We start from the raw sequence: 25154 nt of genomic DNA, 5'->3' as shown, positions 1-25154 counted from the left end.
AGAAGGTAAAAAAGTTCTGCAGTTAGTATGTCACGTTTCACGTTGATTGATCTGTATTTAGAAACCTTTTTGTCAAATTGAATTAACAAATAACAACATCTAGAACTTTTTTAATTCGGAGCCAAGTAGGGACTTTTACATTATTATCGTATATTTATGTTTTTATTTTGTATAGTGAAATTAAACAATGATCAATATTTGGACTAGAAATATTGTATTATGATATGAGATTATTAAATTAAATATACAGTAAGAAGTATAAGTTAAAAGGCATTATGAAGAAGTTAAAGAAACAGCATTATAGAATCCGATTGAAATGAGACCCAATAGAAAAAGAGACTAATTTTGCTTTGATATACACGTATATACTGAAATGTACGTGTAAGTAGGTGGGTAGAATGCATTTATAAAAATAATGGCTGACTAGTAGTGTATCGTACACAGAGAGAAGCGATTGTATGGACTTTAGTTGTGATCCAAGTCGAACAAAGTTACATTTTGTATTAAAGCACACAATAGATATCGATGGACTGAACTTTACAAATACAATCGATAATAATTAGTAAAAAAACCAAGCAAGTTTGCTATTTAGCCTCAGTATACAATTTTACGAAATTCATAGTTGAATAAAATTTACAGTCGTATGTATGGTTGTAAAAATGAAGAAAAAGGTCCATAGAAAAGATATGTTGATCGTATGATTGTTTTCTGTATTATACAGCTTGTTATCAAACGTTTCAATGAAGTCATATTGCTTAAAAGAGAAAGGATACTTTCGGTCGCGATGCGACTTGCACGATACATTTCGTGTTTTTTTCTTCAATTAATTGCATTTGAGCTACGGTTCTTTGTATTTTATTAAATTTTTCTACATCCTAAAGAGAAGATTTAACACAATGGTACATATACCGAGTGCGTACAATTACAACTTTTGGGCAATATCACCCACGGAAGTTGTTGAACTAACTTGTTTAATGCCAAATGGGGTCGTTATACCCTTAGAGACTAATCGCAATATCACTTTGGCCGAAATTAAAGAGGTAGGTCAAAAATTTAATAAAAAAATAACAAGACTAATATTGTTTTTTTATATGCTATAAACAAGAGTAACTGAAAATATCAATGTCAATATATATTTTTACATAGGACCTCTGGGATGAAGCCAGCAAATATCCTCTTCATGGTACATTAAAAGATGCTCCGTCCTATGTATTTTCATGTATCAACTCTAATGCAGAAGCAGAAGAACTACGAGATGAAACAAGACGTTTATGTGATATAAAACCATTTTGTTCTGTGCTTAAAGTTATAGAGCGTGAAGGTGTTAAAAGCGATAGAAATTTAGATTCCCAAATTGGTCTTCTCATTGGAAAAGGATTACACGAGTTTACAGCCTTAAAAAATTCAGAAGTGAATGACTTCAGATGGAAAATGAGAGTTTTAGGAGATGAAGTTGCAATGGCAAGACAAAAGAAGTCTTGGATGGAAAAAGTACGTTACCAGTTTCCTACCCGATTAGCACCAACTGCCACAATACCAAAAAATATTGAATGTCGATTAAAAGATGGGAATATCGTTCTTGTCACTAAATTTGAGAATACAGAGGTAAGACAACAGCTGCTTTATTACATTTATTGTCACTTGTATATAAAAATTAAAATATTTCTCTATATCGGGTATGCATGTTATATAACAAATTTTTATTAATCATTGAAATTAGTTGGTATGTAAACAACAGGATATTCATGTTCTGTTGTGCTTGGTGAGACCTTACTCTTCTTAATGGCTGTATTCTCCACAGAGTGGAAAGGTTTGTTCTCATCGTTATTAGTACTTTGGTTATGCTCAAATTTGCATGATCTTTTTGGTGTAATAATCTTGACTTCTACATCACTGCTAGTATTGTTGCTATTTTCTTTGTCTGTTAATTGTATGTGGGTTTTATATTCTTCTGGATTCTCAACCGAACAACCAGTACGCTCAATTTCAAGAGAATAATTTAATGGAAGTGCATGAGCAGAACTTTTTATTCTTTGGTTAGAAGTGGATTGATTTTCATCAATTGTTGCACCAGTATTATACTTATGTGTGAGATCTTTGAGTACATTTGTAACTTCATGTTCTGCCTTATGTGTGAGATCTTTGAGTACATTTGAAACTTCATGTTCTGCATCATTCATAAGATCTAATCTCAATTCTGCTTGCACAGCATACATTTGAACCTTTAAAAATATAAAAATGGTTACACAAGATCATTCTCATTTCTATAGGCATCAGAAATATAAACAATTACCTCCAAAGAGGAAGCTTTGTAACGCCAATAATGTAGTTGTTTGGTGATGTTCATATTTGTTTCTTCTTGCATCAGAAGTTTTGTACAAAGATCTTCAACTTTTATACGAAGTTCTTCCATTTCTTTTTTCTGAGTATCTACCAGAGATTGAAAGTACCTATAATTTCGAAAATAGAACAGAAAAATAGAAACAAGAAAGTACAGAAACACAGCAATGAACAAAAACATATTGGTTATTGCAGAATTTCATAATTTCATAATATAATTTGATTAACATTTTGTACCTAAAAGATGTATCGTTACAATTCAATTGTTTCGAATTACTATTTTTCTTGATTTCAATCTTCAGTTTGTTTTCAAGATCTGATATTCTACTTTTGTATTTCTTAATTAATTCCTCATTTTCTGTAAATGTATGATCTGCGTCATTATCCAACTTCCTAAGTGTTGCAACACGTTCTGTTCTCAGTTTTTTGATCTCCATAATTTGTGATTTACATATGCGTTTGAGTTCCATGTACTTTTCACGTAATACATTCATTTTATTCATTACATTCTGCCGACGATCTTCCACTTCAGCAAATATTGAATTGCCTGAGAAAAAAGTGAGTTAGATAGTCTGTGACAGTAATGAAATTGCATAATTTGCATCGGTGCTTACCTTTGCGTGATTTACATGTAGGATCCATTTGAAGTGATTCCAGTTCTGTACGTTTCAAAGAAAGCTCTGTGCGAATTTCCTCCAAAGTTTGATCTTTCTCCGCTAGTTGTTCTTTGATACTCTATCGATAGAAAAGGGATTTTGCATTTTATTTTATTAGATTCACGATCACGGGTATAAATAATTTAATTTTCAATATCAAATACATGAATAATTCGCTCCTCACTCGTGTATAATGTTCATAATGGTCGCATCGAGATTTTAATTCTGCGATCAATTCTTCCGCGTATTCATATTTCTTTCTTTCTTCTTGTAGTATCGATAAAAGTTCATCGACGCGTTTTTTTAGGGAGATGTTGTCTGTTTCGAAAGAAAGATTTGCAAATTGATCTACAATAACAGCTTCGCATTCAGTCTTTATACATTGATCAGCACGTTGTCGTAATTTTTCAATTTCTTCCGCTTGTTGCTCTAATTTCGTTTCTAGATTCAAAATTGTGTTTTCATACTCTTTCGTGAAAGTGCGATGTCTAAAACAAAAAACAAATAGAAAGAATAGAAGAAGAATCTAACAGAAAGAGATTAACAAACGATTGTTTGCTGCATAGAAATTTCGTATATTTACTTTTCGTCGACTTTTAAAAGATATTGTTTTTTCTCGGAAATTTGTTTATCATGAGAACGTTCAAGTATTTCATTTGCCTCATGAACCTCCCGTAGCATTGCTTCGTTTACTCGAAGTTTTCGTTTTAGATCATGATTTTCTTGTCTGCATTTTTCGTATTCAGCTTTTAATACATTATAGGAACGACTCTGATTAAGTATTTCAGAATCTTCGGTATATTCTTCATTGCACCCTTCATTCATTGAATCTTGTGTCAACATAGTTAAAGGTTAAGTTACCTTTTGTACATTCAAACTTAAACACGACGAACATTATTGAAAAATCAACATTCGGCACACGCACACGTTGTTCATCTTACCTAACCAATCCATTGTTGTTTCTTTTCAATTACAGTTGGTATGTAAAAAGCACAGACCTCTGTTGTTGATATGCTTTTCTTTTCTATTTCAATTTCAATTTCTTTTCTCCCTCTCTCTTCGTCTGTCCCCCTCTTTCTACTTCTTCGATCCTTATTTCAGTTATTTCCGGTTCCGTTCCGCCTATACATTAAAAGGCGGAACATTTGAAACTAAACGTTAAAAGACAAAAGCTATTTTATCTTCCTAAAAGACATATGTACAATATTTGCGTGCAATTGCAATTTGATTTCAGACGGCCTTCACATTTCAAATACCACACACTACGACGCCATATCAGTTATTGGTATCTATTTTAAATAAACGAGCAAACACTTTAATGTCAAAAGGACACCCAAACGATTTTACTCTAAAGGTTTGCGGACAGGAAGAGTATTTAATTGGAGATTATCCTTTAATACAGTTTAGTTATATTCAAGATTGTTTAGCGAAAGATATTACTCCTACATTGGTTACTCTAAATAGAGATAGCGTCTCTGTTGATCAAGAAAGTACTGCAGAGAACGTAGAAGTAGATACCTTACAACGTACAAGGCCTTCCTTTTCTACGTTAACTCTACGTAAGAAGGGTAAACATATATCTGCTTGGAAAATAGAGGAACCGTTTGTTTTTACTGTGAATGGTATATCACGATTAAACTGCGATGCAGCCCATCGTACCGTTGAGGTATGAATCACGTTTCGGTAATCGGTAAACGTGACTCGTTTCAAGATATCTTTTACAGCAGCTGATTTATATTTCTTCTTTAATTTTCGTTTCTACAGATTGGCCTTCAAGCTGGCCTTTTTCATGGTGGAAAATCTCTGTGTGAAAGCCAGAAGACTAAAGAAACTATTGTCAGTTCCGACGGAAGTTGCGAATGGGAAGAACCGTTGAGGTTTGATATAAAAGTGCGGGATATACCACGAATGGCTAGGCTGTGTTTTGTTCTATATGAAATTAGTAAGACTGCGAAAGGACTGAAAAGTCGTAGACTAGTTAAAGATACCAAACAGGAATTTTTTATAAATCCATTATGCTGGGCGAATACAACCATATATGACTTTAAATCTCAATTAAAAACGGGAGCAATGACACTCTATACGTGGACGTATGCCGAGGACATGCAAAACGACGATCTTCTGCACCCTCTCGGAACGGTAGTCTCAAATCCCCATATAGATAGAGCGGCTGCTTTAATGTTAACATTTCCAAAGTAAGTAAGTCTTTTTATTCTTTCTTTCTCTTATTTCTTCTTTCTTCTTTTTATTTCCTGAAAAATCTCCGTTTCTATACTCCACTTCCGTTATCCTATATACATTAGAGTTGTTTGTCTGTTTGCGTATTTCTATTAGTTATGGGAAAGACAAATCCGTTCTTTATCCAACTCCGGAGAAAATGGTGGAATATGCGAGAAAGTTACGGGAATCATCTGCCGAACGTTCGATCCAAGAAGAACCTGATCAAGAATCTGATGTCGGTAAGCTTCAGCAACTCGAGCAACTTCGATTATTAGCGGATAGAGATCCACTACACGAGCTTCACGAGCAAGAACGAAAGATAATGTGGACATTAAGGCATCACTGTCTTCTTGAGATACCCACGCTGTTGGCCAGGTTGTTGCACTGCGTGGAATGGAATGATCATAGGTGAAAATCTAAATATTCGAAATACCAAATGATAGGAGTTATTTTAACATCGTCCATTTTCATAGAAAAAGAGAACGTTTAAATCTACTTTCCGATTCTCGACGTATACAGGGAAGTAGCTGAAGCTACGGCGCTGGTGCAACAGTGGCCCAAATTACCCGTCGAAAAGGCACTTGAATTATTGGATTATGCTTACGCTGATCAAAATGTTCGAAGTTTTGCTGTGCGTTGTTTAATGGATGTCAGCGACGAAGATTTGAGCCTTTATCTATTGCAGCTGGTACAAGCGTTAAAACACGAAAATTATTTATCTTGTGAACTGACGGAGTTTCTACTGAGACGTGCTCTTAACAATCGAAGCATTGGTCATTTCTTATTCTGGCATCTTAGGTTGGTATTGTATATTTTCCATTTGTATTCGATTCGTTTCTTTTATTTCGTACTCATCGTATTTCTTCGAGTTCACTAATATCTTATATAATCACTTATTTCTCTTTTATGAACACTTTTTGCTAGATCGGAGATGCAAGTAGGCGCTGTATCAGTTCGTTTTGGTTTAATATTAGAAGCGTATTGTAGAGGAAGCCAACAGCATATGCGATCGCTGTTTAAACAAATGGAATGTTTGGGCAAATTGAAATGTGCTTCTGAACAAATAAAACAGCGAAAAGATCGGAAAGCCACGTTACAAGGATTTCAAGAATTTATTCAAGAACCTCATTGTCAAGATGCGTTGTCAAACGTTTTAAATCCATTGGATCCAAGTTTTCGATGGAAACGCATTAAGTAAGCTTTTGCATTAAGATGATACGCAGAAACTTGTATTCATTATCTTAAGCAACTTTATTATTTTCATTGGGCTTTTTACAAAAATATCAATCGTTTACAGAATCGAGAAATGTAGAGTAATGGACAGCAAGATGCGGCCACTTTGGTTAGTTTTTGAAAATGCTGATCCGTTCGGTGATGATATTTACTTGATATTGAAACATGGAGATGATTTGAGGCAAGATATGCTTACGCTGCAGATGTTACGAATCATGGATAAGCTGTGGAAAAAAGAAGGTCTGGATTTACGTATGAATCCTTACGGTTGCATATCAACGGAAAATAGAGTTGGCATGATCGAGGTGGTTCTAAATGCAGAAACGATTGCAAATATTCAAAAGGAAAAAGGCACTTTTTCGGCGACTGCTGCTTTTAGGTATATTCAAATAGAGAAATTATGTATCTTTACGACACACAATCTGTATTATATTCTTCAAATTATTTTTGTCGCTATAGACGAGGATCTTTACTTGCTTGGTTGAAAGACCATAATCACACCGAGACAGCGTTGAATAGAGCTATCGAGGAATTTACTTTAAGTTGCGCGGGTTATTGCGTGGCTACGTATGTTCTCGGAATTGCGGATAGACATTCGGATAATATAATGGTGAAGAAAACCGGTCAATTGTTTCACGTTGATTTTGGTCACATACTTGGACACTTTAAAGAGAAATTTGGATTCAGGCGTGAACGCGTGCCCTTCGTGTTGACCAATGATTTCGTACATGTAATAAATAAGGGTCAGACAAAGAAGGGTCAAGCAGTTGAATTTCAACGATTTCAGAGTCACTGCGAACAAGCTTTCCTCGTTCTACGACAACATGGAGGTCTAATATTATCATTGTTTGCTATGATGATATCAACGGGATTACCTGAATTATCATCGGAAAAAGATCTTAATTATTTAAGAGATACTCTGGTACGTTATCAGTTTTTTTTTCTTTTCTTCTGAATTTAGAAAGAGTACATATGTTAGCTAGAGGTTTGATGCGATTGTTCATAAATAGGTACTTGAGATGTCTGAAAGCGAGGCACAAAAACATTTTAGGAGTAAATTTGACGAAGCTCTTTGTAATTCGTGGAAAACTTCGTTAAACTGGGCTTCTCATAATATGTCGAAAAACAATAAAACGACATGAGCGGAACAAAATAAAACAAACTGAAACGAATGAATTCGATTGGCACATGCTTATCGACGAACAAGTGTCATCGTATCATTCAAATGTGCAAAACTTGATTTGGATGATGAATGATTCTTCACGGAAAGAATATACATGTTTGCTGTAAAGAAGAGACGCAAACGATGGAATGATTAGACAGATTTTGTTGATCACCAGCAACTATTTTTCTCGTTGCCGTATAACCGTAACGCGTGCGCATCCTTATCCCCACGCCTCCTCTCTGACTCCTTTTCTTTCCCTCTTTATTTCTTTCTCTATATTTCATACACATTACCACATACTACGCACGCACAGGCGTTCGATTCTTTATTGTACATTTATATGCTACACCCCCCTTTTTGCCACTTATGATAAGTGGACGGAAAATAGAAGCGAAATACGTGTATAGTACATATCATTGGTTGACATTGCGATCGCAGGATTCTCATAAACAGAAGATAAGCAGGCGTTACTTTGAAAGGAATGTTTCAAGACAATTCGCTCGCCTGACAAGATTGTTGCAGTATCACGGCTGTGCTATTCTACCAGCAGTCTTATAATCTTCCGATTGTAACAAAGAATGGCCAAAGGCTTGGAATAAACTCTGAATAATCCACGAAATTTCTGAATCCTGGAATACTATTGTATCGATTGTAATAAACGAAGTTATTCTTCATCTTCTGTTTTCCTTCTTCGTTATTCGAACAACCTTTATAAAAAGATTTATGAAATGTTTGTTTTACAGTATTAAATTATTTCACTGTTACCGAATATAAACAGAAAAGCTGGGAAAGAATTATAAATACGCACGCTGACGTGTAGGGTTTGATCTTTTGAAACAATGTTTATGTCTTAGACGGTGTAATTTCAGAATTTTGCAAATAAATATACATAGATGAGAAGTAAAAGGAAAAGAAAGGGAGTATCATAAGAGAACTAGCTTTAAACGAACATACACGTATAATGAAAACCGATGAGAGAAAATAGTTATATCGAATGCAATTACGTGTGCAAGGCCGTCGTGTGGATTCTTTTACTACGTTATTGGTCGCGTTGCTGGTAAGCTCGTGGATCACTGGAGTCACGTTACATAAGTTGACACAACGACGGTGACGGAACAACGAATGCAGACAGGAGGTGGGAGACTGGCAACCCGAGAATGTTATGTATATACTTCGTTTGCGGCTACCTCGCGCCTAAACTCTACTCTCGTCATGCACCGAGTTGAACGCATCGAATCGAGTGTGTTTTCGCGATGCGCGACGATTCCACGCTGATTAAGTTGAAGCATAATACAAGTAATAAAAGAAACTATAAGTGACGAGCGCGTCCGTTCGAATATTTGTGCTTTCTTCTTTTGAAAGTTTCAAAGGGACAAACTGCATGTCCGGTATCGAGCGGCACCTCGGTAGGAAAGATTACATCGATTTATTCTGTCTTGGGACCCAATCGCGTGGTAAACAAAGGATTGTAGTTTGCGTGCACTGATCGGTGCACCGGTAGAAACCGGTTCGGTTACAATAGTAGGCATTAATGCGTAAAAGGGATAATATTTATGTTCGGTGGTACGTGTGGTACTCAGGACGATTAGAAGAATAGATGAAATTGATGAGAAATTGAACCAGAATAGAGAAGAAAATATGACTGCTACAGAAGAAACTGAACCACTAATTTCATCGAGAGACTTTGCTAGTTTTAGCGGAAATAAATCACAAACGGTCTCGTACAATGCGATCTCAATGGTAAGCAATATTCAACCAAAATATTAATCTAGCAAAGTTTTTGCGTTATTCTTTTTTTATAGAAAAAATATTGAAATCAGTCAGACAATAGCTTGACCGATGAATAGATACGTAAACTAAGATTACGATCATGTACGTGGCTTCCTTCGTACTTGACAGCTTTCTCGGGATTATCTCTTTTCGTTTCATTTCAAGAATTTTAGATTCTGAATAAATGTATAGAAAAGCATCGGAGATACAAGGCTAGGGATAGGGATGATAAAATAAAGTATAATATTTTGTTACTAAAGATCTTTTCTATAAATTGCATCACTTCCCCGTTTGATCATAGGGAGAAGGAAATGGAAAAACAGCAGCATCGTGTAAGACAGCTTCCGATACATCGTCGTTCAAACTAAAGCCCATCTTACATTCTTCGAGTACAGTGGTAACGCCATTGATAGCGACGTTAATACCTCGTTCTACCGGCAGTATCGAAAACGAATCAATTACATACACATGGAGTGACTTGAACGTGTATGCTGCCAAAAGAGACGAGAAGCCATGGGACAGTCTTTTAAGGAGGAAGAAACCAGTCGAAAGAAGACACTTGTTGAAGGACGGTACGATTGTAATTATATACGCATTGATTAATATACTTATTAAGATACCTGATTAAGATATCGAAAGTTGAAAGGAAAAAGTGGGAAATATTGGAACTTGTGCGAAGCTATGGAAATTCATTACGTAGGTAGGATTGTTCTAGAGTGCAAAAAATTGGATCGACTAAAATTAAATTACAGTGTGTGGAGTAGCATATCCAGGCGAATTATTAGTAATTATGGGATCATCGGGTGCTGGTAAAACAACGTTACTGAATGCGCTGACGTTTCGTTCGGGTTCTGGGGTAACTGCATCCGGTGTAATGGCTGCTAATGGACGAAGAGTATCTTCTACGATATTGACATCGAGAACAGCATATGTGCAACAGGATGATCTATTCGTTGGCACTTTGACCGTTAAGGAGCATCTTTTGTTTCAAGCTATGGTTCGCATGGATCGAAGGATACCTATGGAACAGAGATTCGATCGAGTACAGCAAGTAATCAACGAGGTACGTCGAATGAGGGTATACAATATTATCTAGATAAACATACGTGCATAACTGTATGTATGTGTATGTAAACCCGTGTACCTGTGTATATTTATGACAGTTGCGACGCGTGATGAGTTAGCTGTTCTTTGTGGTTTTCAGCTTGCTCTGAGCAAATGCAAAAATACGGTGATCGGACAACCAGGTAGGATCAAAGGTCTTTCTGGAGGTGAAATGAAAAGGCTATCGTTCGCATCGGAAGTTCTTACCGATCCGCCGTTGATGTTTTGCGACGAACCTACGTCAGGTCTTGATTCTTTTATGGCGCATCAAGTGGTTTCCGTATTGAAAACTTTAACTGGTAAGTCGATCGTATAGATAGATTCGATTGTAGATTGGATATACGAGTATGTGTATAAGAATGGTTAATGGGAGATAGCGGTGATGTCGTAGCGCGCGGTAAGACGATCGTCGTTACATTGCACCAACCGTCGTCGGAATTGTTCGCTCTCTTCGACAGAATTTTGTTGATGGCCGAAGGGAGAGTAGCTTTTATGGGCACAACATCGCAAGCTTGCACCTTTTTCGAGACGTAAGTAATCGACAGACGTGCATACATCTATACTTACGTATATCGAATCAGTGCTTTCATCTTTTTAAGTAGCGTTGTTCTAAGTTCTAAGTTGTTGTAAGTAGCGAAACGATGTTTCTAGACTCGGCGCTGCTTGCCCTAGTAATTACAACCCGGCTGATTACTTTGTTCAAATGTTGGCGGTTGTGCCAGGGCAGGAGACATCCTGTCGTCACGCGATAAATACCGTGTGCGACACATTCCAAAAGAGCGATCATGGTATTAAGATTGCATTGGAAGCGGAGGCAGTAAACGGCGAATTCGAGGACTCTCTGCAAGATGCAAAGTACTCGAAAAAACGATCGCCGTATAAAGCAAGCTGGTGCGAACAATTTCATGCAGTTTTATGGCGTTCTTGGCTATCGGTTATTAAGGAACCGATCCTTATCAAAGTCCGCCTGTTGCAGACCGTCGTAAGTGCTTACTGTAACGAATACCGCGTTGCAATCGATCGTAGGCAAAATTGGATTCGTTTTAAAACGTGCTACGTATATTTACCGTTTCTTCCAGATGGTGTCTCTATTGGTCGGAATCGTTTATTTCGATCAACGGTTAGATCAAGACGGAGTAATGAACATCAATGGTGCTTTGTTTATATTTCTGACTAACATGACTTTTCAGAATGTTTTTGCCGTAATCAATGTAAGATTTATTTGCTTATGTTAGTATATAAAGAAGAAAATAAGAAATTAGACGGATTGTTAATACGTATTCGTATACGTTTAAGCGTATCACTTACCTTATGTTTAGGTTTTCTGCGCAGAGTTGCCGATATTTTTACGAGAACACCGAAACGGTATGTATCGTACCGATGTGTATTTTCTATGTAAGACACTCGCAGAAGCACCTATCTTCATCGCGGTACCGCTTCTCTTCACTATCATCGCTTATCCCATGATTGGATTGTACCCAGGGATCGATCACTTTTTCATTACCGCTGGTATTGTTGCGCTTGTCGCAAATGTTTCCACGTCTTTCGGTACGTTGTTTCTTTTTGATGTCGCATATGGTACAGTTGTACGTGCATTTAAAAATATGCAGTGGTAGTTTTGTATGTAATTAAGTATGGGAAAGTTTTCTTCTCCATTATTTTTTCTAGGCTATTTAATATCCTGTGTCAGCAGCAACTTATCCATGGCGCTATCTGTCGGACCACCTGTGATAATACCGTTTCTGCTGTTTGGTGGATTTTTCCTAAATACAGCGTAAGGGCGAACGTTCCATTAAATCTAACAAGTATTACACGATCTAATAAATATTATTTAATGTTGCATACACACACACACATATACATATATGTATTATACACACGTCGATTTTACATCTTATTCACACAGGTCCGTTCCATCCTACTTTAAATGGTTCTCTTATTTATCTTGGTTTCGTTACGGTAACGAAGCTCTTCTTATTAATCAATGGTCGCAAGTAGAGTTTATAGAATGCACAAGAAGCAACGCGACTTGCCCTAAATCTGGTCAAATGGTTTTGCAAACGTTCAATTTTAAACAGGTGCTTGTCATTTGTTATATTATATTTCACTTCGTATGCTTGTCGTTCCGTATTTATATCTTCCTTTATACTTTTTCGTATATTCATGCTTGCTATACGGATATTCGTTGCTCATTGTTTTCGATTTTAGGAGCATTTCTGGACTGACATCGCCTGCCTGTTCGCCTTAATCGTTGCATTTCGTTTTTTGGCATTTCTGGCTTTACTGTCAAAGACTTGGACCAATTCCAAACAAAGATAGGAAAAAGAGTACGCAATTAAAAGTTACGTTTTATGATCGCTGCCAATCGTTGCTATGATATCAAGAACCTCGCACAAACAGTGCCGTTTTCGCCGGATAACGCTTCTTCGTAATGTTATTTATCTATAAGTTTATGTACGACGAATGATTAATTTTAACATTTATTAGTTATCTATATCATCGTATTAAAATAATCCAAGTTATTTTATGTAATTTAATCGGATAATATCAAACGTAAATTACGTGTATATTTGTATTGTATATTATACGTATATTTATATTATATGTATATGCATGTATATTGCCTGTGTGTAAAAATCTTGCATTTTTTCATTTATTTCTAAAAGATACACTAAACTAGCGCTACTCTGTACTACTGTTTTACAGCGAATAAAATATTTTGGAAAAAATACGCATTGCCTTCTTTTCGACTACGTATTAGTGTCTATAATCTTCGTTCCGTTCCAGCCATACGCATTTACCGCAAAGAAACGGAGAAAATATTAAAAACGAAGGACGAAAGAAAGTAGCGATATAGCCGTGAGATTATTCCGTCGATGTTTCCTGTTAACTTTTGCGGGTGACAAACGGTAGACGGTAAAAAACAAGTACACCGTAGTTGACCATCCTTCCAGGTTGAGGCTCTGATATCGGTTAACAAACCGGTTGTTATTTACACCGTCCGACCGTGTATACGTAAGAAAGAAATAGCAAAGAAACATACTACATACGGATATATCTGTTCGATAATACACGTTAAAACATTCTTATACGGAAAGGTATATTTTGCTTTAAATCTTGAAATTTCACAGACAAGCATATTCCGCGATACTTTCAGTTCTATCGAACTCCAAGCTATCGGAGCTTCGTGGTAACAAATTTCTGCACGATATCGTGAGTTAATTTTTCTTTGACTTTTAACTTCTTCCAACATCTCGCTAAACGTTTCGATTTTTCTAATTACCGACGAACATTGCGATAGAAAAGACGTACTTGATTATTGCAAAGATCGAACGAAACTCTTCTCATAGTGATCGTATGTAGGAAATACTATCAGAAAGGGTACCGTGGACGAGGAATTCTTACGGCTTCTACGAAACACGTATAAGGTTTCCATCTTCGATTACTGTAATACGTCTAATCTGGTTTCGACCCTCCTTAGTCACCTTCTATTTTATATTTCCTTACAACTGGTACAAGTTACAATTTAGTAGTAGATAACCATTTACTAGTTGTCTCAGCAATTACATGGTATATTTTTCGTTTATTCGTGCCTGAAGAAAAGCATAACTACTAGAAATGATATTTTTTCAGTTATTGCTCGTTCTTACTAAGTGATTAAGATGTATATCATAAGATTCACAGTGAGAACCTCCGGTATTTTCATTATACAGGGTGGTTGGTAACTGGTGGTACAAGCGGAAAGGGGGTGATTCTACGCGAAAAAAGAAGTCGAAAATATAGAATAACAATTTTTTTTTCTTTTTTTTTTAAATTTTTCCATCGAGACAACGATCTACAGTGAGATCCGTTATAACGTACCGCACGCGTACCGAGCGAAAATTCAAAGTCGATTTTCTCGAAAACAAAGTCTCGAACGAAAAATTTCTATTCTATATTTTCCACTTCTTTTTTCGCGTAGAATCACCCCCTTTTCGCTTGTACCACCAGTTACCAACCACACTGTATATTAATGAAATAATTATCAAACAATAAGAATAATAGAAAAACCATGCAGATTATGCATATGTATATGTACGTTCCAAGGTTTTATTCCAAGCCGAGAGAACAGCGAAAAGCAGAACAGGTACGCGTCGAGTGGGAAGGCAAGAGCTACGCGTAGCTGTGGGTTCAGTAACAATCTTATTTGTGGAGTAACTCGGTTCAATCGGCTGTCCGGTTGGTGGGTCGTTGGTGTTTTTAATAAAAACAGTGTAATCGGTAGAAGATAATTAAGATCAAGATTTCTGATCGATCACGATGTATGTTTTAAAAGAAAATCAGTGGTTTTCCAAAACTCAAGCTCACCTTACGCAAGAGGATACGGTTTGTTTGCGAGGTGTGACGCTTACCTGGAGAGACCTTTCTGTATACGCAATGGATCGCGGACGAAAGAACATGTGCAAGCAATTAATCAATAATGGTGTGTAATCGTGGCTCTTATCGAACTTATTTGTCGTAAAATAAATATCGATCCGATCAAACAGCTATAATCGACGATATTTCCCGATTTCAGTGAAGGGTGCGGCCAAACCTGGCGATCTAACAGCGATAATTGGTGCAAGGTAGTATTCTATTAAAAAATTTATAACAAATATCATCGAAATATAAATTATACGTATGCCGCGTAAATTTCTATTCTTTCCTCCTTCTATTTTCCTTTCTTTCTTTTTCAGCGAGTTATCAGCTTATCGTCTCCGAAATTGTCTCTAAATCGTCTTTGAAAAACCCTGTATTATTTCTGACGATTTGGAATGACTTTTATCGGAAATGTACATTCTTTAGTTATCGTGGTACACTTCGAGTATCATTTTGAATCAATAGAATGGTTCAAAGTGTTTTTTTTTTTTTTTTTTTTTTTTGACGATTTTAATAAAGAGTTAAATAAATCAAAATTTCTTTCCCTGTCGTATGTTAACATTTTTTGTTGTGCTCATAATTTGCGATAATTAAGCTTCAACATCTTAAATACTTCTCGTACTCGTTTCAAACTTTTGTTTTAATTCAGCGGTGCTGGCAAAAGTTCATTGATGGCAGCGCTGGCTTTTCGCACCGGACGTAAGTCCTTCCTCTTTCCTCTTTTTCCTCGATATCGATGCAATATTTTATCTTAGTTTCCGATTCTTCACAGCCGAACTTTTAATCCACGGTGATATACGAGCAAATGGAACGCCAGTCGATTCTTCTTACATGATGCATAACAGTGGTTACATGCATCAAGAGGATATATTTGTCGCAACGATGACAGTGATCGAACATCTTTGGTTTATGGTAGGTATACGATCCAGTACACACTTTTTGCCAAATTTGAAATTCTCATTTCATCATTTTTCGATTTTTCATGCAGGCTCGAATGAAACTCGACGGAAGTGTACAAGTATTAGACATTCGAAGAAAAATTGACAGTTTATTGAGAGACGTTGGTTTAACCAGCAGGCGCGATGTACGAATTGGTAGTGACAACGACGACAAAGTATTATCTGGCGGTGAAAAAAAGAGGTTGTCCTTTGCCACGGAAGTATGATACAATCATCCCCTTTGTATAATATTTTATCTTCTTGCCTCGCTTTCAAACTTCCTTCATTATTAGTTGTTCTTCGAACGTTCACTCGTTTTCCACACTTTCAGCTGCTTTTTCTCTTTTCCTTTGTATCGTGGTCGATTATCGTCATTTCCGACGACGCAACGTACTGACAGATTTTATTTAGTTGTTAACAGATCCGAAAATATTGTTCCTGGACGAACCAACGACCGGGCAAGACTCGCATTCGGCAAACTGTTTGATATCTCAACTGAAATCGTTCGCAGCGAAAGGACGAACAGTGTTGTGCACCATCCATCAACCGAGTTCCACTATATTCAATTGGTTCGATCGAATAATATTAATTGCCGAGGGTCGAGTTGCGTTTGCAGGTGGAATCGACCAGGCAGTGGAATTTTTTGCAAGGTACGTTTCTGTAATGTAAAACGATATTTTTCCATTAAACTGATTCATTTTTCAGTCAAGGATACGAATGTCCGCGGAAATACAATCCGGCAGACTTCCTGATAGCGATTGTGGCTACGGGCTCAAAGAACGAGAATGGCGAAGAAATAGCTCACGAGATATGCGATGTTTTCTCAACTAGTAAAGCATATAACGAGATCGATCGTATATTAGAAACGCAGATGCAATCGATGCATTCTGTGAATGTAAGCGATCATCTTTTTCTTTGCCTTTTAGTCAGTGTAATAATAAGACACGAAGTAACAATTTCTTTGTATTATCACTTCAGTTTAGATCCGAATTGCTTTCTGACGACAAATTTATTACGTGAGTATTTGAGAAAATTTCAAGTATCTACTGATCGCTGTTTAACATCCTTGTTTACACACGTATGTCTGTATATTATGACTATTTAATATAGAAGAAAAGAAGCGCGATGTTGTTCACGGCTTTACTGGTTGATTTATCGACACTTTTTGCAAGTTTTGAGAGATCCATCGGTACAAATTATTCGAATACTTCAGAAAGTGGTAAGTGATTTTACATGTGCAAAGATAAAGGAGAATTTAGTACCGAATAGCACAGCGTATACAGTCATAATGAGTTAATAATTAAAGCTAAGATGACAAATTGAACAGAGCGTGGCGACAATCGCTGGTTTGTGCTTCGTGGGTGCTATAAATTTTGATCAGCTTGGAATTCAAGCTACGCAAGGTGTCATTTTCATCTTGGTGTCTGAGAACGCATTTTTTCCAATGTACGCTACGTTAGCCCTGATACCGCAGGAGCTACCGCTTCTTCGAAGGGAGTACCGAGCTGGGATGTACCCGGTTTATCTGTACTATGCTGCGCGTATACTTTCTTTGGCAAGTAAAGAATCATTAGCAATTCCCTCGCACAGTGTTATACTAAAGGGAAATTATTTCAAAACTAAATGCATGAATTCCAGATACCTGGTTTAATAATAGAGCCGCTATTATTTGCAACGATCATATATTGGTTAGCTGGATTGCGAGATAACGTCGAAACTTTTGGGTTCACGTTACTTGTGCTCCTACTTACTATAAACGTATCGACTGCGTGCGGTAAAGCAATTTATCTATACGATAAAACTAAAAGTTGGATATTTTAAAAGAGAATCTAAGGGGAGAATTAAGCGGTATTGACGGAAACTTGTTTCAGGATGTTTCTTTTCAACGGCATTTGAGAGCGTACCGTTAGCCATGGCTTATTTAATACCGTTCGACTATATTCTTATGATTACTATGGGTCCCTTTCTCAAACTAGGGTACTTTTAATTACGGCTTGTATTCTAGCTCTAGGTGGTAAGAAAAGATAGCGAGGAAAAAGGAAGAACACCTTTCTGTGTGCATGCAAGTGACGTGCATGTGCTTGCGTGCAAAAATGAATTAATTGGAAATATGTCAGTTAACTTACTAACTTATTTCAGATCGTTACCGTTATACATCCAATGGATTAAATACATTTCTTGGTTGCTACACTCCAGCGAAGCACTTTCCATTCTACAATGGAACGGTGTGCATAATATATGTAAGTTTCACTTTGCCAATTTATATAGAAGATAATGTATACGTAATAGCTCGTCAATACACGTGGCTATGATTAGTATTATACTGTAAAATGTATGTCAAATGGTAACATTGGACCGTTCCTTTTCTAAATCTGCAGCTTGTGAAACAACTGATCCTGAATTACCTTGCATCACCGAAGGGGTCGATGTGCTACATCGTTACGACTTTGATGAAACTAATTTTTGGATGGACATGCTGTCAATGGTCGTTATTTATCTCGTTTTTCACATCCTTGCCTGCGTGTGTCTATGGAATCGTTGTAGATGCAAATGAGAAAGTACTATATCACGATATCGACTACCATGCTGGCTTGTTTGTATTCGTTTAAAATATATTCGTGTATTAAATAATAGTAAGAATAAAATATGGTTTTAAAATTCAAAGTGGAAAAACACCGATTGTATTTTCGACCAATCGCGGGGAGACGCAATCGCGAGGAAACGCGTCAACGGGAGTCGCAAATTCCCGTTACGATTATAATAATCGACGCCGCGAATAAATCATCCCCTGATTTCCGTTGAGATAATAGGGGTGGTTGAGGTGGTATAACGCTGCGATTCACAGGGTTGTAAAATTTATATTTCCAACAACTTTGTAAAGAAGATAGTTACACTGAGGCGTATGTATAAGTCAAGTAAGTGATTGTTTTAAGGATAGAAACCCGGTAATGACATGTTGACTATTCTAACGACGAAGAATAAGCGAAGCTCGTTCTTATGTGATTACGGAGGAAAGCTCGGAGTGGCTGTGTCTTTCGAACTAAGGACGTGGATTCGTTGTTCACACTTTTCGTTAGGACAGCGAGGGTAACGATCCGCGATGCTCATTGGTTATAGCCAATATTAATAAGCGAAGATAGGAGGAGGAAGCCTCCTACCGACGTGGCTCGGGGGTGACCAACGTGCAATAAACCTAAGGACTGTTTTAAATACCAGTTATAAACCGAACATACCTGCAGGATTAAAGGTTCCTGAAAGCTAATAAGATTCGGTTTATGGTGGGGCCTTAGGTTTATCGAGCGTCTGTCGAATGGGGCTTGGGCCTTGACGGTCAGACACTGAAGGATGTCGCATGGACCATTTCACGCGACGTAACACCGATGTCGAAAGAAATTGCATACTATTTCAGTATACATATGTATAATTATGTGTTTGTAAAGGTTTGAGGATTATGTTCCATGTTTCTATCTCCGTGTATCTATCGCATAATTCGTCTCAAGTTACATACATCTCAGGTAATACATACACAGCGGTAGTGTGACACTACTATTTAATATTCATTTGTCAACTATTTAATATTCATTTGTAGGAGGAAAGAATAAAGAATAACAGGTGGGAAAAGGAATCGAGGAGAAGAAAAGGAAAAAAATGCTACAAAAGGATATGGAAAGTTTGAGTAGCGAAGGAAGAAGATGAAAAGAGGAAAAGGAAGCGTGGGAGGGTGGAAAAATGAACGTAAATAAATAAAGAAGCTTAAAAGGGAGGAAGAAAAGGGAAATAAATCTGACGGTAAAAAGAAAAAGCGAATAGCTATGATTCAAATGTAAAAGCAAATAATTTTGCGAATATAAAGAGTGAGAAAATGGAAGAAGAATAAAGGAAAAAATGAGACAAATGTGTGAATCCTAGTGCTTTTAATCATTTAGTCTACAGACATATCTATGCTGACATTAGACTAATACGTTTGATAGCGCTATTTCTAAAAGAAAACTACAAAAAAATAAGGGAGAATACATAAAGTAAAACGAAATGAATAATATTGCTTACTATAATATTATGAATGTACTTCTAACGTGTATCAAGGAAAATAAGATAAATTATAACTTTGAACCTAGCCACTTAAGTTCCGTTAATCGTCAATTGACTTGAATTTGTAAGAACTGAGGTGCAAGAAACATCGGGTAGTTCGAAATCATCATCCGAGAGACAGCATTCGAACAATTGTGATGTTGATTTTTCGATCATTGACATCGATACTGATGATAACTCGTTCGATGGAATAAACGATGGAGATGGAATAGTTTTATCGATGATAGGACCTGTAGAAGCACAGGCTTCCAGAAACTGTTTATGAAATTGTACATAATCCGACGATAACGAAATTTTGTCAGATTTGTTCGAAATATCTTCAGTTGGTACTAAATAAGAAGATGTAGGATCGATCGAATTGAACGAGTGATTCGATGACATGTAATACTGGTTATGTTTTATGCTGGACGAATCATTCTCAAAATTAAGAGTTTCACTTTGTATCTGATGTGCCTTCATTGAGGTATCGGTACCTGTAGTATTAGATAAGACAAGAGGAATCTCTTTCGACCTGGTATTTGTACAAATTGCAGTCTCATATGTATCGTGTCGTTCCGTTTCATTAGAATTTTTTCCAGAATATATGATATTCGTTCTCTTGGATACGATCTCTTCTACGTATTCATTTTTATTGCTTTTCTGTGTGTGGATATCCTTTTTATTGCCTTTCTGTGTGTCGATATCCTTTTCATTGCTTTTCTGTGTGTTGATGTCATTTTCATTTGTCGTTTTCTTTTCTTCTTGTACAGTGTCTTTGCAATCTTGATGTTTCCAAAGATTTACGAAGCGCCGGATAAGTGAGATCACTTGCTCCTGATGAAACTTTTCAGTCTCTAAAAGCTCGTACAACTTAACTAGAATGCTATAACATGTTTTTTCCCATACATTCGATTTCGCTGTGACTTGATTCGTAACCTACCAGAAATAATCATACGTTTGCACAATAGGAACAATAATAATAGAGAGGAGAGAGAGAGAGAGAGAGAGAAAGAGAGAAAGTAATAGTAATAGGAATAATACGATAGGAATTAACAGACGATAAATACCACTCGTTCAGAACCATATCTTCGTGCCTTTTCCGTAACTGCCTTTGGCAAACCAGATAATTCAGCTAAAAAGATACCATAATCGTCAGAATATGCTGCCACACCGGATTTTAATCGATGAGTATAGGTTAATCGGTGGGAGCAATTATCAGTTTCCGGTCCTCGAACGTTTGTCGTTTCAAAATGTAGACTGAAATATGATAATTTAAGGTGCTATTTTATGAAAAAGTCGAAGATAGATAATTACATATTTCTAGAGTAAGTATGAGAGAGAGAGAGAGAGAGAGAGATTTATCGCTACTAAATCTACATGGAAAAGAATCATACTTTGTCACATTATAGTATAGATCTGCTAATTTCGTTAGATAAGAAAAATGAGTTGCAGCAAAAATAAAAGCAGTTGTATTCAGAAGTTTTTCGCATATGGCCCAAGCGATTGAAGCGCCTTCTTCGATAGCAGTACCCTTACACAACTCATCCAAAATGATGAGCGATCTTGCCGTAACACAACGTAAAATATACTGAGCTTCTTTCATCTACATGATAAAAAATTGATAGTTTAGTGCAATTAGAAAAAATATATACATGCATTTGACATTGAAGTACTACTATTTACTTCGAGAGCAAACGTGGAAGCGTTGCATTCGATATCATCACGGATAGCTATCTTGCAGAATATGAGGTCTGTAATGCGAAACATCGCTTTCTTGGCTGGTACAAAACAACCAATTTGTGCCATTATATGCAACAAAACAATTTGTTTAAGATAAGTCGACTTGCCACTCATATTAGGTCCAGAAATTACATACAGATTCCGAGGTATCGATGCATTCTGTAACACGAAAGGGAATAAGAAAGGTGATCATAAGGTAGACATTTCTAGTACTCGGTACATGTGTATGTATATCGAAGTAAAAGAAATTACAACATCATTAGGTATGGGACCATCCAGACTAAAAACATCCATTATTGGATGTCTTGATTCAACTAATTCCAATTTGGATCCAAACAATGGTCTCGTATATGTCTGAAGAGAACTGACTTGAGCAAGGGATGTTATCAGGTCCAGTTCTGCGACATCCGCATTCAATTGGAACATACTGCCAATGTATTCTCGAATATTTTGTAGCAAGTTACCGAGAAGTCTGTTTATAGAAAAATAATGTATTTCATTACGCATATATAACGCATTGAAAATTCATCGCAGATTAACTAGTATAAAAATACTTTTTCGATCGTTCGATACCTACACGTTACTCATTAAGTGTAATTCCTCACATGCAATTGTACATTGTTGACTCAATGTTACAAGCGCATTGGTAGTCATCGTATACGTTCGTTTATTCTTCCGTACCTAGGTGTTGCATCATCATCCGATTATATTCTCATTATATTATATGTTATCGTTCAAAACTGCTATGTAATAACAATACTTGAAAATAAATATTTACCTCTATGAATTCGGATGGTACATTAAAGTTTTCAGTATTTAAACTTCGCGGCAATATCGCTTGAATATGATAGCCCAGAGAAGCGTTACAGTTTAGAGACAAAGTTAATTTGTGTTTGGATGCCAAATTTTCCACCATAGCTACCGGAAGAAAAGGAACACGAATGGGTCATTTTACATATAAAGGTCTCTTATTTCTTTTCTTTTTTTTTAAAACGCGAACATAATTTTATTTACTAACTTTTCATATCATCGATTAATTCGCAATAGGTTTGTCGAGCAACATCCAACAGATCGCTAATTCCTGCTTTGATAGCAAAGCAACGTTGCATATTCGAAGATGTGTATCCAGTTACCGATCTCGCATCTGGATGTATAGTTTCGACAATCTTTTCTCGCATTAACCGAAATTCGTCTCTTTCCAGTTTCTAAAGGGTAATAAAAAAATAGAGAGGATAACAACGATACACGTACGTACGATGATAAGACACGGTGGGAAATTTACACGAACCTTTTGAATTCTGCGCAAGAGGTCACTCTCACCAGCTAATAATATCTTCCCAAGTTCGGGTATGACGTCTAATAAATTTTTCAATAACAAAACGTAATTTAAATTGTGCTCTGCATTTTGCACGCTGTTTTCGTGCATAGCTGGCATCGTCGATAAAGCCAGAAGTCTATCAGCGCCATAAAGTCGTCGTATGATGGGCTACAAGTTTCAAAATGGGGAAAAAAATTGAAGCTGAATAGCAGGACGATATAATAAAATCGAATATCAGAAAGAAATAATAAAATTTGAACCTGGATTAACGCACGTAACGAAGAGTTGGATACCAGTTCGGTAACGGCGGCTTGTCGTTCGAGAATCACGCGTTCTTCACAAGGGGGTTGAAGTATGTTCGAGCGTAAAAGTTTCCTACCCATTGGCGTTAAACAACGATCCAAGCTACCTAATAAATTGATATTTCGTCGACCACATTGCGACTGGACTAACTCTAAGCTTTGTGCGCTTTCCAAATCTACGAGTATGGAGTCAATAATATTTTCTATTATATCTTCTACAACTAGTTCTTTTTATCGATACAATCACCATTACCTATCATAGTAGCGTTCGGTGATCCTTGAAATTCGATTTTCATCGATTTTGGAGTGTAAATAATACGTTGAGTGTATTCGACGTATTTCACTAGTGCTGCAGCCGCGGCTAATGCGTAATATCTGTAATCATGCATCAACATGTATTCGACTTTGAAAACATTAAGACCACGTATCAGATTTATATTATATTTATATTATATTGTCGTTATTACGCTTTTCATTATACATTATTAGATACGTAAAAAAGAATGGAGGATGGTACATATATTATGCATAATCACATTATTATCGACCGAAAGTAACGTTTACTTTTGTTTAACGAATAATTCCACCGAGGAGTATTCAGGGTTGCAAAGTGATTTGATTCGTTCCAGTCCGACTGTGTCATTAAAGTGTACACGAGATATTGCGGTTAGCTCTACTTCAGGAAATTTCTCCATTATCGAATTGTAAAGGGCACTTTTTCCCGTGGTACGTTCGCATATCGTGTCTGGCATCAAAACCTACAATATTCAAACCGCCATTATCATTGGTTCGCCCCTCGAACACAGTCGATTACACATAGTATTTTATTCAAAGAATCAATTCAATTAATTTTAGCTCTGAAACTTTTTTAAATCTAATACGGTGATAGATGGAAATATGTATGTATTCAAAAGCACTTACTTCCATTGGATCGAATAAATACAATTTGCTTAACGCGTTAATATAAGTCTGGGCATCGCTGATCTGACAAAGAATCAAATGTGGACATCGGATATTCAACGCGGCCATCCCTACTTCCGATCTCGCATCACCTCGGCCGGTTGTTATGGCTGTTCGATCGAATCATATTATACTTAATTAATTATTTATATGTATAATTATCCGGAAAGTGAATAAAGAGAAAAAGAAGAGAAAGAAGAACTAACCGAGAATTGTACCACCAGAAGCAGACTCGAGCAAGCTCGAACAAGGACCCGTGGTAGTTTTTGTTGCAGATCTAATTGTAATAATGGCCGAATGGCATTATCGATAAGGAACAACCGTTCAAACCGTTTCATTCGAGGCTTACCTGGTAACGCAATAACGCGATGTACTGGTTAATAAAGAAGACGACACTGGAGCATTACGAAATTTCGGACTTTTGGAATAGTCGTTCGAAGTGGTAGCTGTTGATTTCCAATTGGTTCTCCTTCGCTTTGTCTTCATGTCAAATTTCCTATCTGCAAGGATATACGTACATATCGGAAAGAAAAATGGAAGAAAAATGAAAAAGAGTAAAGGATTGATAAAAAATCGTGCGGAAAAATGATTGGTTATATCGGAGAGGAAATTCCTCTCTGGTTATACGTATTCGCAACAAAATCGCTACGTACGATCTTTCGTTAACGGATGGTTGAATTCTTGCAAGAATCGTGCCTCATGTTGTTTTCTTGGTGCATTTAAAGCTGTTTCAGTTCGTATTACGTTCATATTCCTTGGATCGATCGAAAAATCAAGGTGAAATGTGCAACAACGAGTTTGAAAATGGAAGGCAAATAGATACGTAAGACTATGCGCGCCATCTACATTCTTTTCGGAGAAAAAATTTGGCGATTCCAAAGGTATGTACCGGTACGGGACGAGTCAATGATTGTCGATTGTTTAACTTATTCGCTTCGTTTG

General features: G+C 36.6%; 5 protein-coding genes across 11 annotated transcripts; 3 read left to right on the top strand and 2 right to left on the bottom strand.

Moving 5' to 3' along the window:
* Window positions 1-53: 53 nt before the first annotated feature.
* Window positions 54-8288, top strand: Pi3K92E (phosphatidylinositol 3-kinase 92E). The gene is made up of 11 exons (XM_069109534.1): window positions 54-641; window positions 722-1040; window positions 1147-1605; window positions 4231-4662; window positions 4761-5191; window positions 5331-5624; window positions 5736-6014; window positions 6141-6410; window positions 6514-6828; window positions 6909-7371; window positions 7460-8288. The coding sequence occupies exons 2-11, from the start codon at window positions 897-899 to the stop codon at window positions 7589-7591; spliced, it is 3219 nt and encodes a 1072-aa protein (XP_068965635.1). The 5' UTR covers window positions 54-641; window positions 722-896; the 3' UTR covers window positions 7592-8288.
* Spindly (spindle apparatus coiled-coil protein 1 spindly) lies at window positions 1646-4077 on the bottom strand. Its single transcript, XM_069109555.1, has 7 exons — window positions 3938-4077; window positions 3580-3826; window positions 3181-3484; window positions 2955-3075; window positions 2578-2887; window positions 2294-2450; window positions 1646-2222 (listed from the first exon to the last, which is right to left on the bottom strand). The coding sequence occupies exons 1-7, from the start codon at window positions 3948-3950 to the stop codon at window positions 1704-1706; spliced, it is 1671 nt and encodes a 556-aa protein (XP_068965656.1). The 5' UTR covers window positions 3951-4077; the 3' UTR covers window positions 1646-1703.
* A 536-nt stretch (window positions 8289-8824) lies between the features above and the next one.
* On the top strand, window positions 8825-13222 carry LOC138178077 (protein white-like). Of its 3 annotated transcripts, none has more exons than XM_069109543.1 (11): window positions 8825-9354; window positions 9686-9956; window positions 10137-10447; window positions 10589-10787; window positions 10880-11018; window positions 11140-11470; window positions 11568-11699; window positions 11808-11853; window positions 12157-12262; window positions 12395-12566; window positions 12697-13222. In XM_069109543.1, the coding sequence occupies exons 1-11, from the start codon at window positions 9253-9255 to the stop codon at window positions 12805-12807; spliced, it is 1920 nt and encodes a 639-aa protein (XP_068965644.1). In that variant the 5' UTR covers window positions 8825-9252; the 3' UTR covers window positions 12808-13222. The 3 variants fall into 3 exon arrangements, with proteins under 3 accessions (XP_068965644.1, XP_068965645.1, XP_068965643.1); XM_069109542.1 differs by having other exon boundaries at window positions 8827-9354; window positions 11808-12036; window positions 12697-13221; XM_069109544.1 differs by lacking the exon at window positions 12697-13222 and having other exon boundaries at window positions 8826-9354; window positions 11808-12036; window positions 12157-12293; window positions 12395-12531.
* Window positions 13223-14496: 1274 nt separating this feature from the next.
* On the top strand, window positions 14497-18489 carry LOC138178081 (protein scarlet). Of its 5 annotated transcripts, none has more exons than XR_011172593.1 (14): window positions 14497-14950; window positions 15044-15092; window positions 15536-15585; window positions 15659-15798; window positions 15875-16045; window positions 16236-16474; window positions 16530-16719; window positions 16803-16840; window positions 16935-17043; window positions 17152-17379; window positions 17463-17598; window positions 17696-17838; window positions 17964-18064; window positions 18203-18242. XR_011172593.1 is itself a non-coding variant. In XM_069109549.1 (14 exons), exons 1-14 carry the CDS (start codon window positions 14788-14790, stop codon window positions 18376-18378), a joined length of 1896 nt encoding a protein of 631 aa, XP_068965650.1. In that variant the 5' UTR covers window positions 14497-14787; the 3' UTR covers window positions 18379-18489. The 5 variants fall into 5 exon arrangements, 3 of the variants coding, with proteins under 3 accessions (XP_068965650.1, XP_068965651.1, XP_068965652.1); XM_069109549.1 differs by having other exon boundaries at window positions 17696-17801; window positions 18203-18489; XM_069109550.1 differs by lacking the exon at window positions 17696-17838 and having other exon boundaries at window positions 18203-18489.
* Window positions 18490-18581: 92 nt separating this feature from the next.
* Window positions 18582-24997, bottom strand: LOC138178253 (mutS protein homolog 4). The gene is made up of 16 exons (XM_069109913.1): window positions 24866-24997; window positions 24562-24712; window positions 24419-24489; window positions 24174-24322; window positions 23817-24010; window positions 23506-23627; window positions 23211-23428; window positions 22921-23118; window positions 22651-22837; window positions 22411-22550; window positions 22210-22313; window positions 21885-22104; window positions 21576-21791; window positions 21287-21495; window positions 20960-21149; window positions 18582-20828 (listed from the first exon to the last, which is right to left on the bottom strand). The coding sequence occupies exons 1-16, from the start codon at window positions 24960-24962 to the stop codon at window positions 19944-19946; spliced, it is 3351 nt and encodes a 1116-aa protein (XP_068966014.1). The 5' UTR covers window positions 24963-24997; the 3' UTR covers window positions 18582-19943.
* Window positions 24998-25154: the final 157 nt, after the last annotated feature.

Source organism: Bombus flavifrons, chromosome 3, assembly GCF_040668555.2.
Source record: "Bombus flavifrons isolate JBK064 chromosome 3, iyBomFlav1_principal, whole genome shotgun sequence".
Taxonomy (NCBI): domain Eukaryota; kingdom Metazoa; phylum Arthropoda; class Insecta; order Hymenoptera; family Apidae; genus Bombus; species Bombus flavifrons.
Note: the sequence above shows the minus strand (reverse complement) of the source record. Positions and strands in the feature narration are given on the sequence as shown.

Coding starts and splice junctions, on each gene's coding strand:
- Pi3K92E (XM_069109534.1), top strand. CDS start 897: ATGGTACATATACCGAGTGCGTACAATTACAACTTTTGGGCAATATCA. Junction 5,625..5,735: donor GTGGAATGGAATGATCATAG/GTGAAAATCTAA, acceptor CGACGTATACAG/GGAAGTAGCTGAAGCTACGG. Junction 6,829..6,908: donor TCGGCGACTGCTGCTTTTAG/GTATATTCAAAT, acceptor TTGTCGCTATAG/ACGAGGATCTTTACTTGCTT.
- Spindly (XM_069109555.1), bottom strand. Junction 3,076..3,180: donor ATTATGAACATTATACACGA/GTGAGGAGCGAA, acceptor TTCTATCGATAG/AGTATCAAAGAACAACTAGC. Junction 2,888..2,954: donor TACATGTAAATCACGCAAAG/GTAAGCACCGAT, acceptor CTTTTTTCTCAG/GCAATTCAATATTTGCTGAA.
- LOC138178077 (XM_069109542.1), top strand. CDS start 9,253: ATGACTGCTACAGAAGAAACTGAACCACTAATTTCATCGAGAGACTTT. Junction 9,355..9,685: donor CGTACAATGCGATCTCAATG/GTAAGCAATATT, acceptor GTTTGATCATAG/GGAGAAGGAAATGGAAAAAC. Junction 11,471..11,567: donor TCCGCCTGTTGCAGACCGTC/GTAAGTGCTTAC, acceptor CGTTTCTTCCAG/ATGGTGTCTCTATTGGTCGG.
- LOC138178081 (XM_069109549.1), top strand. CDS start 14,788: ATGTATGTTTTAAAAGAAAATCAGTGGTTTTCCAAAACTCAAGCTCAC. Junction 15,093..15,535: donor ACAGCGATAATTGGTGCAAG/GTAGTATTCTAT, acceptor GTTTTAATTCAG/CGGTGCTGGCAAAAGTTCAT. Junction 16,841..16,934: donor TCTGACGACAAATTTATTAC/GTGAGTATTTGA, acceptor TATTTAATATAG/AAGAAAAGAAGCGCGATGTT.
- LOC138178253 (XM_069109913.1), bottom strand. CDS start 24,962: ATGAACGTAATACGAACTGAAACAGCTTTAAATGCACCAAGAAAACAA. Junction 22,314..22,410: donor TACCATCCGAATTCATAGAG/GTAAATATTTAT, acceptor TGCAACACCTAG/GTACGGAAGAATAAACGAAC. Junction 20,829..20,959: donor GATATGGTTCTGAACGAGTG/GTATTTATCGTC, acceptor TATTTCTGGTAG/GTTACGAATCAAGTCACAGC.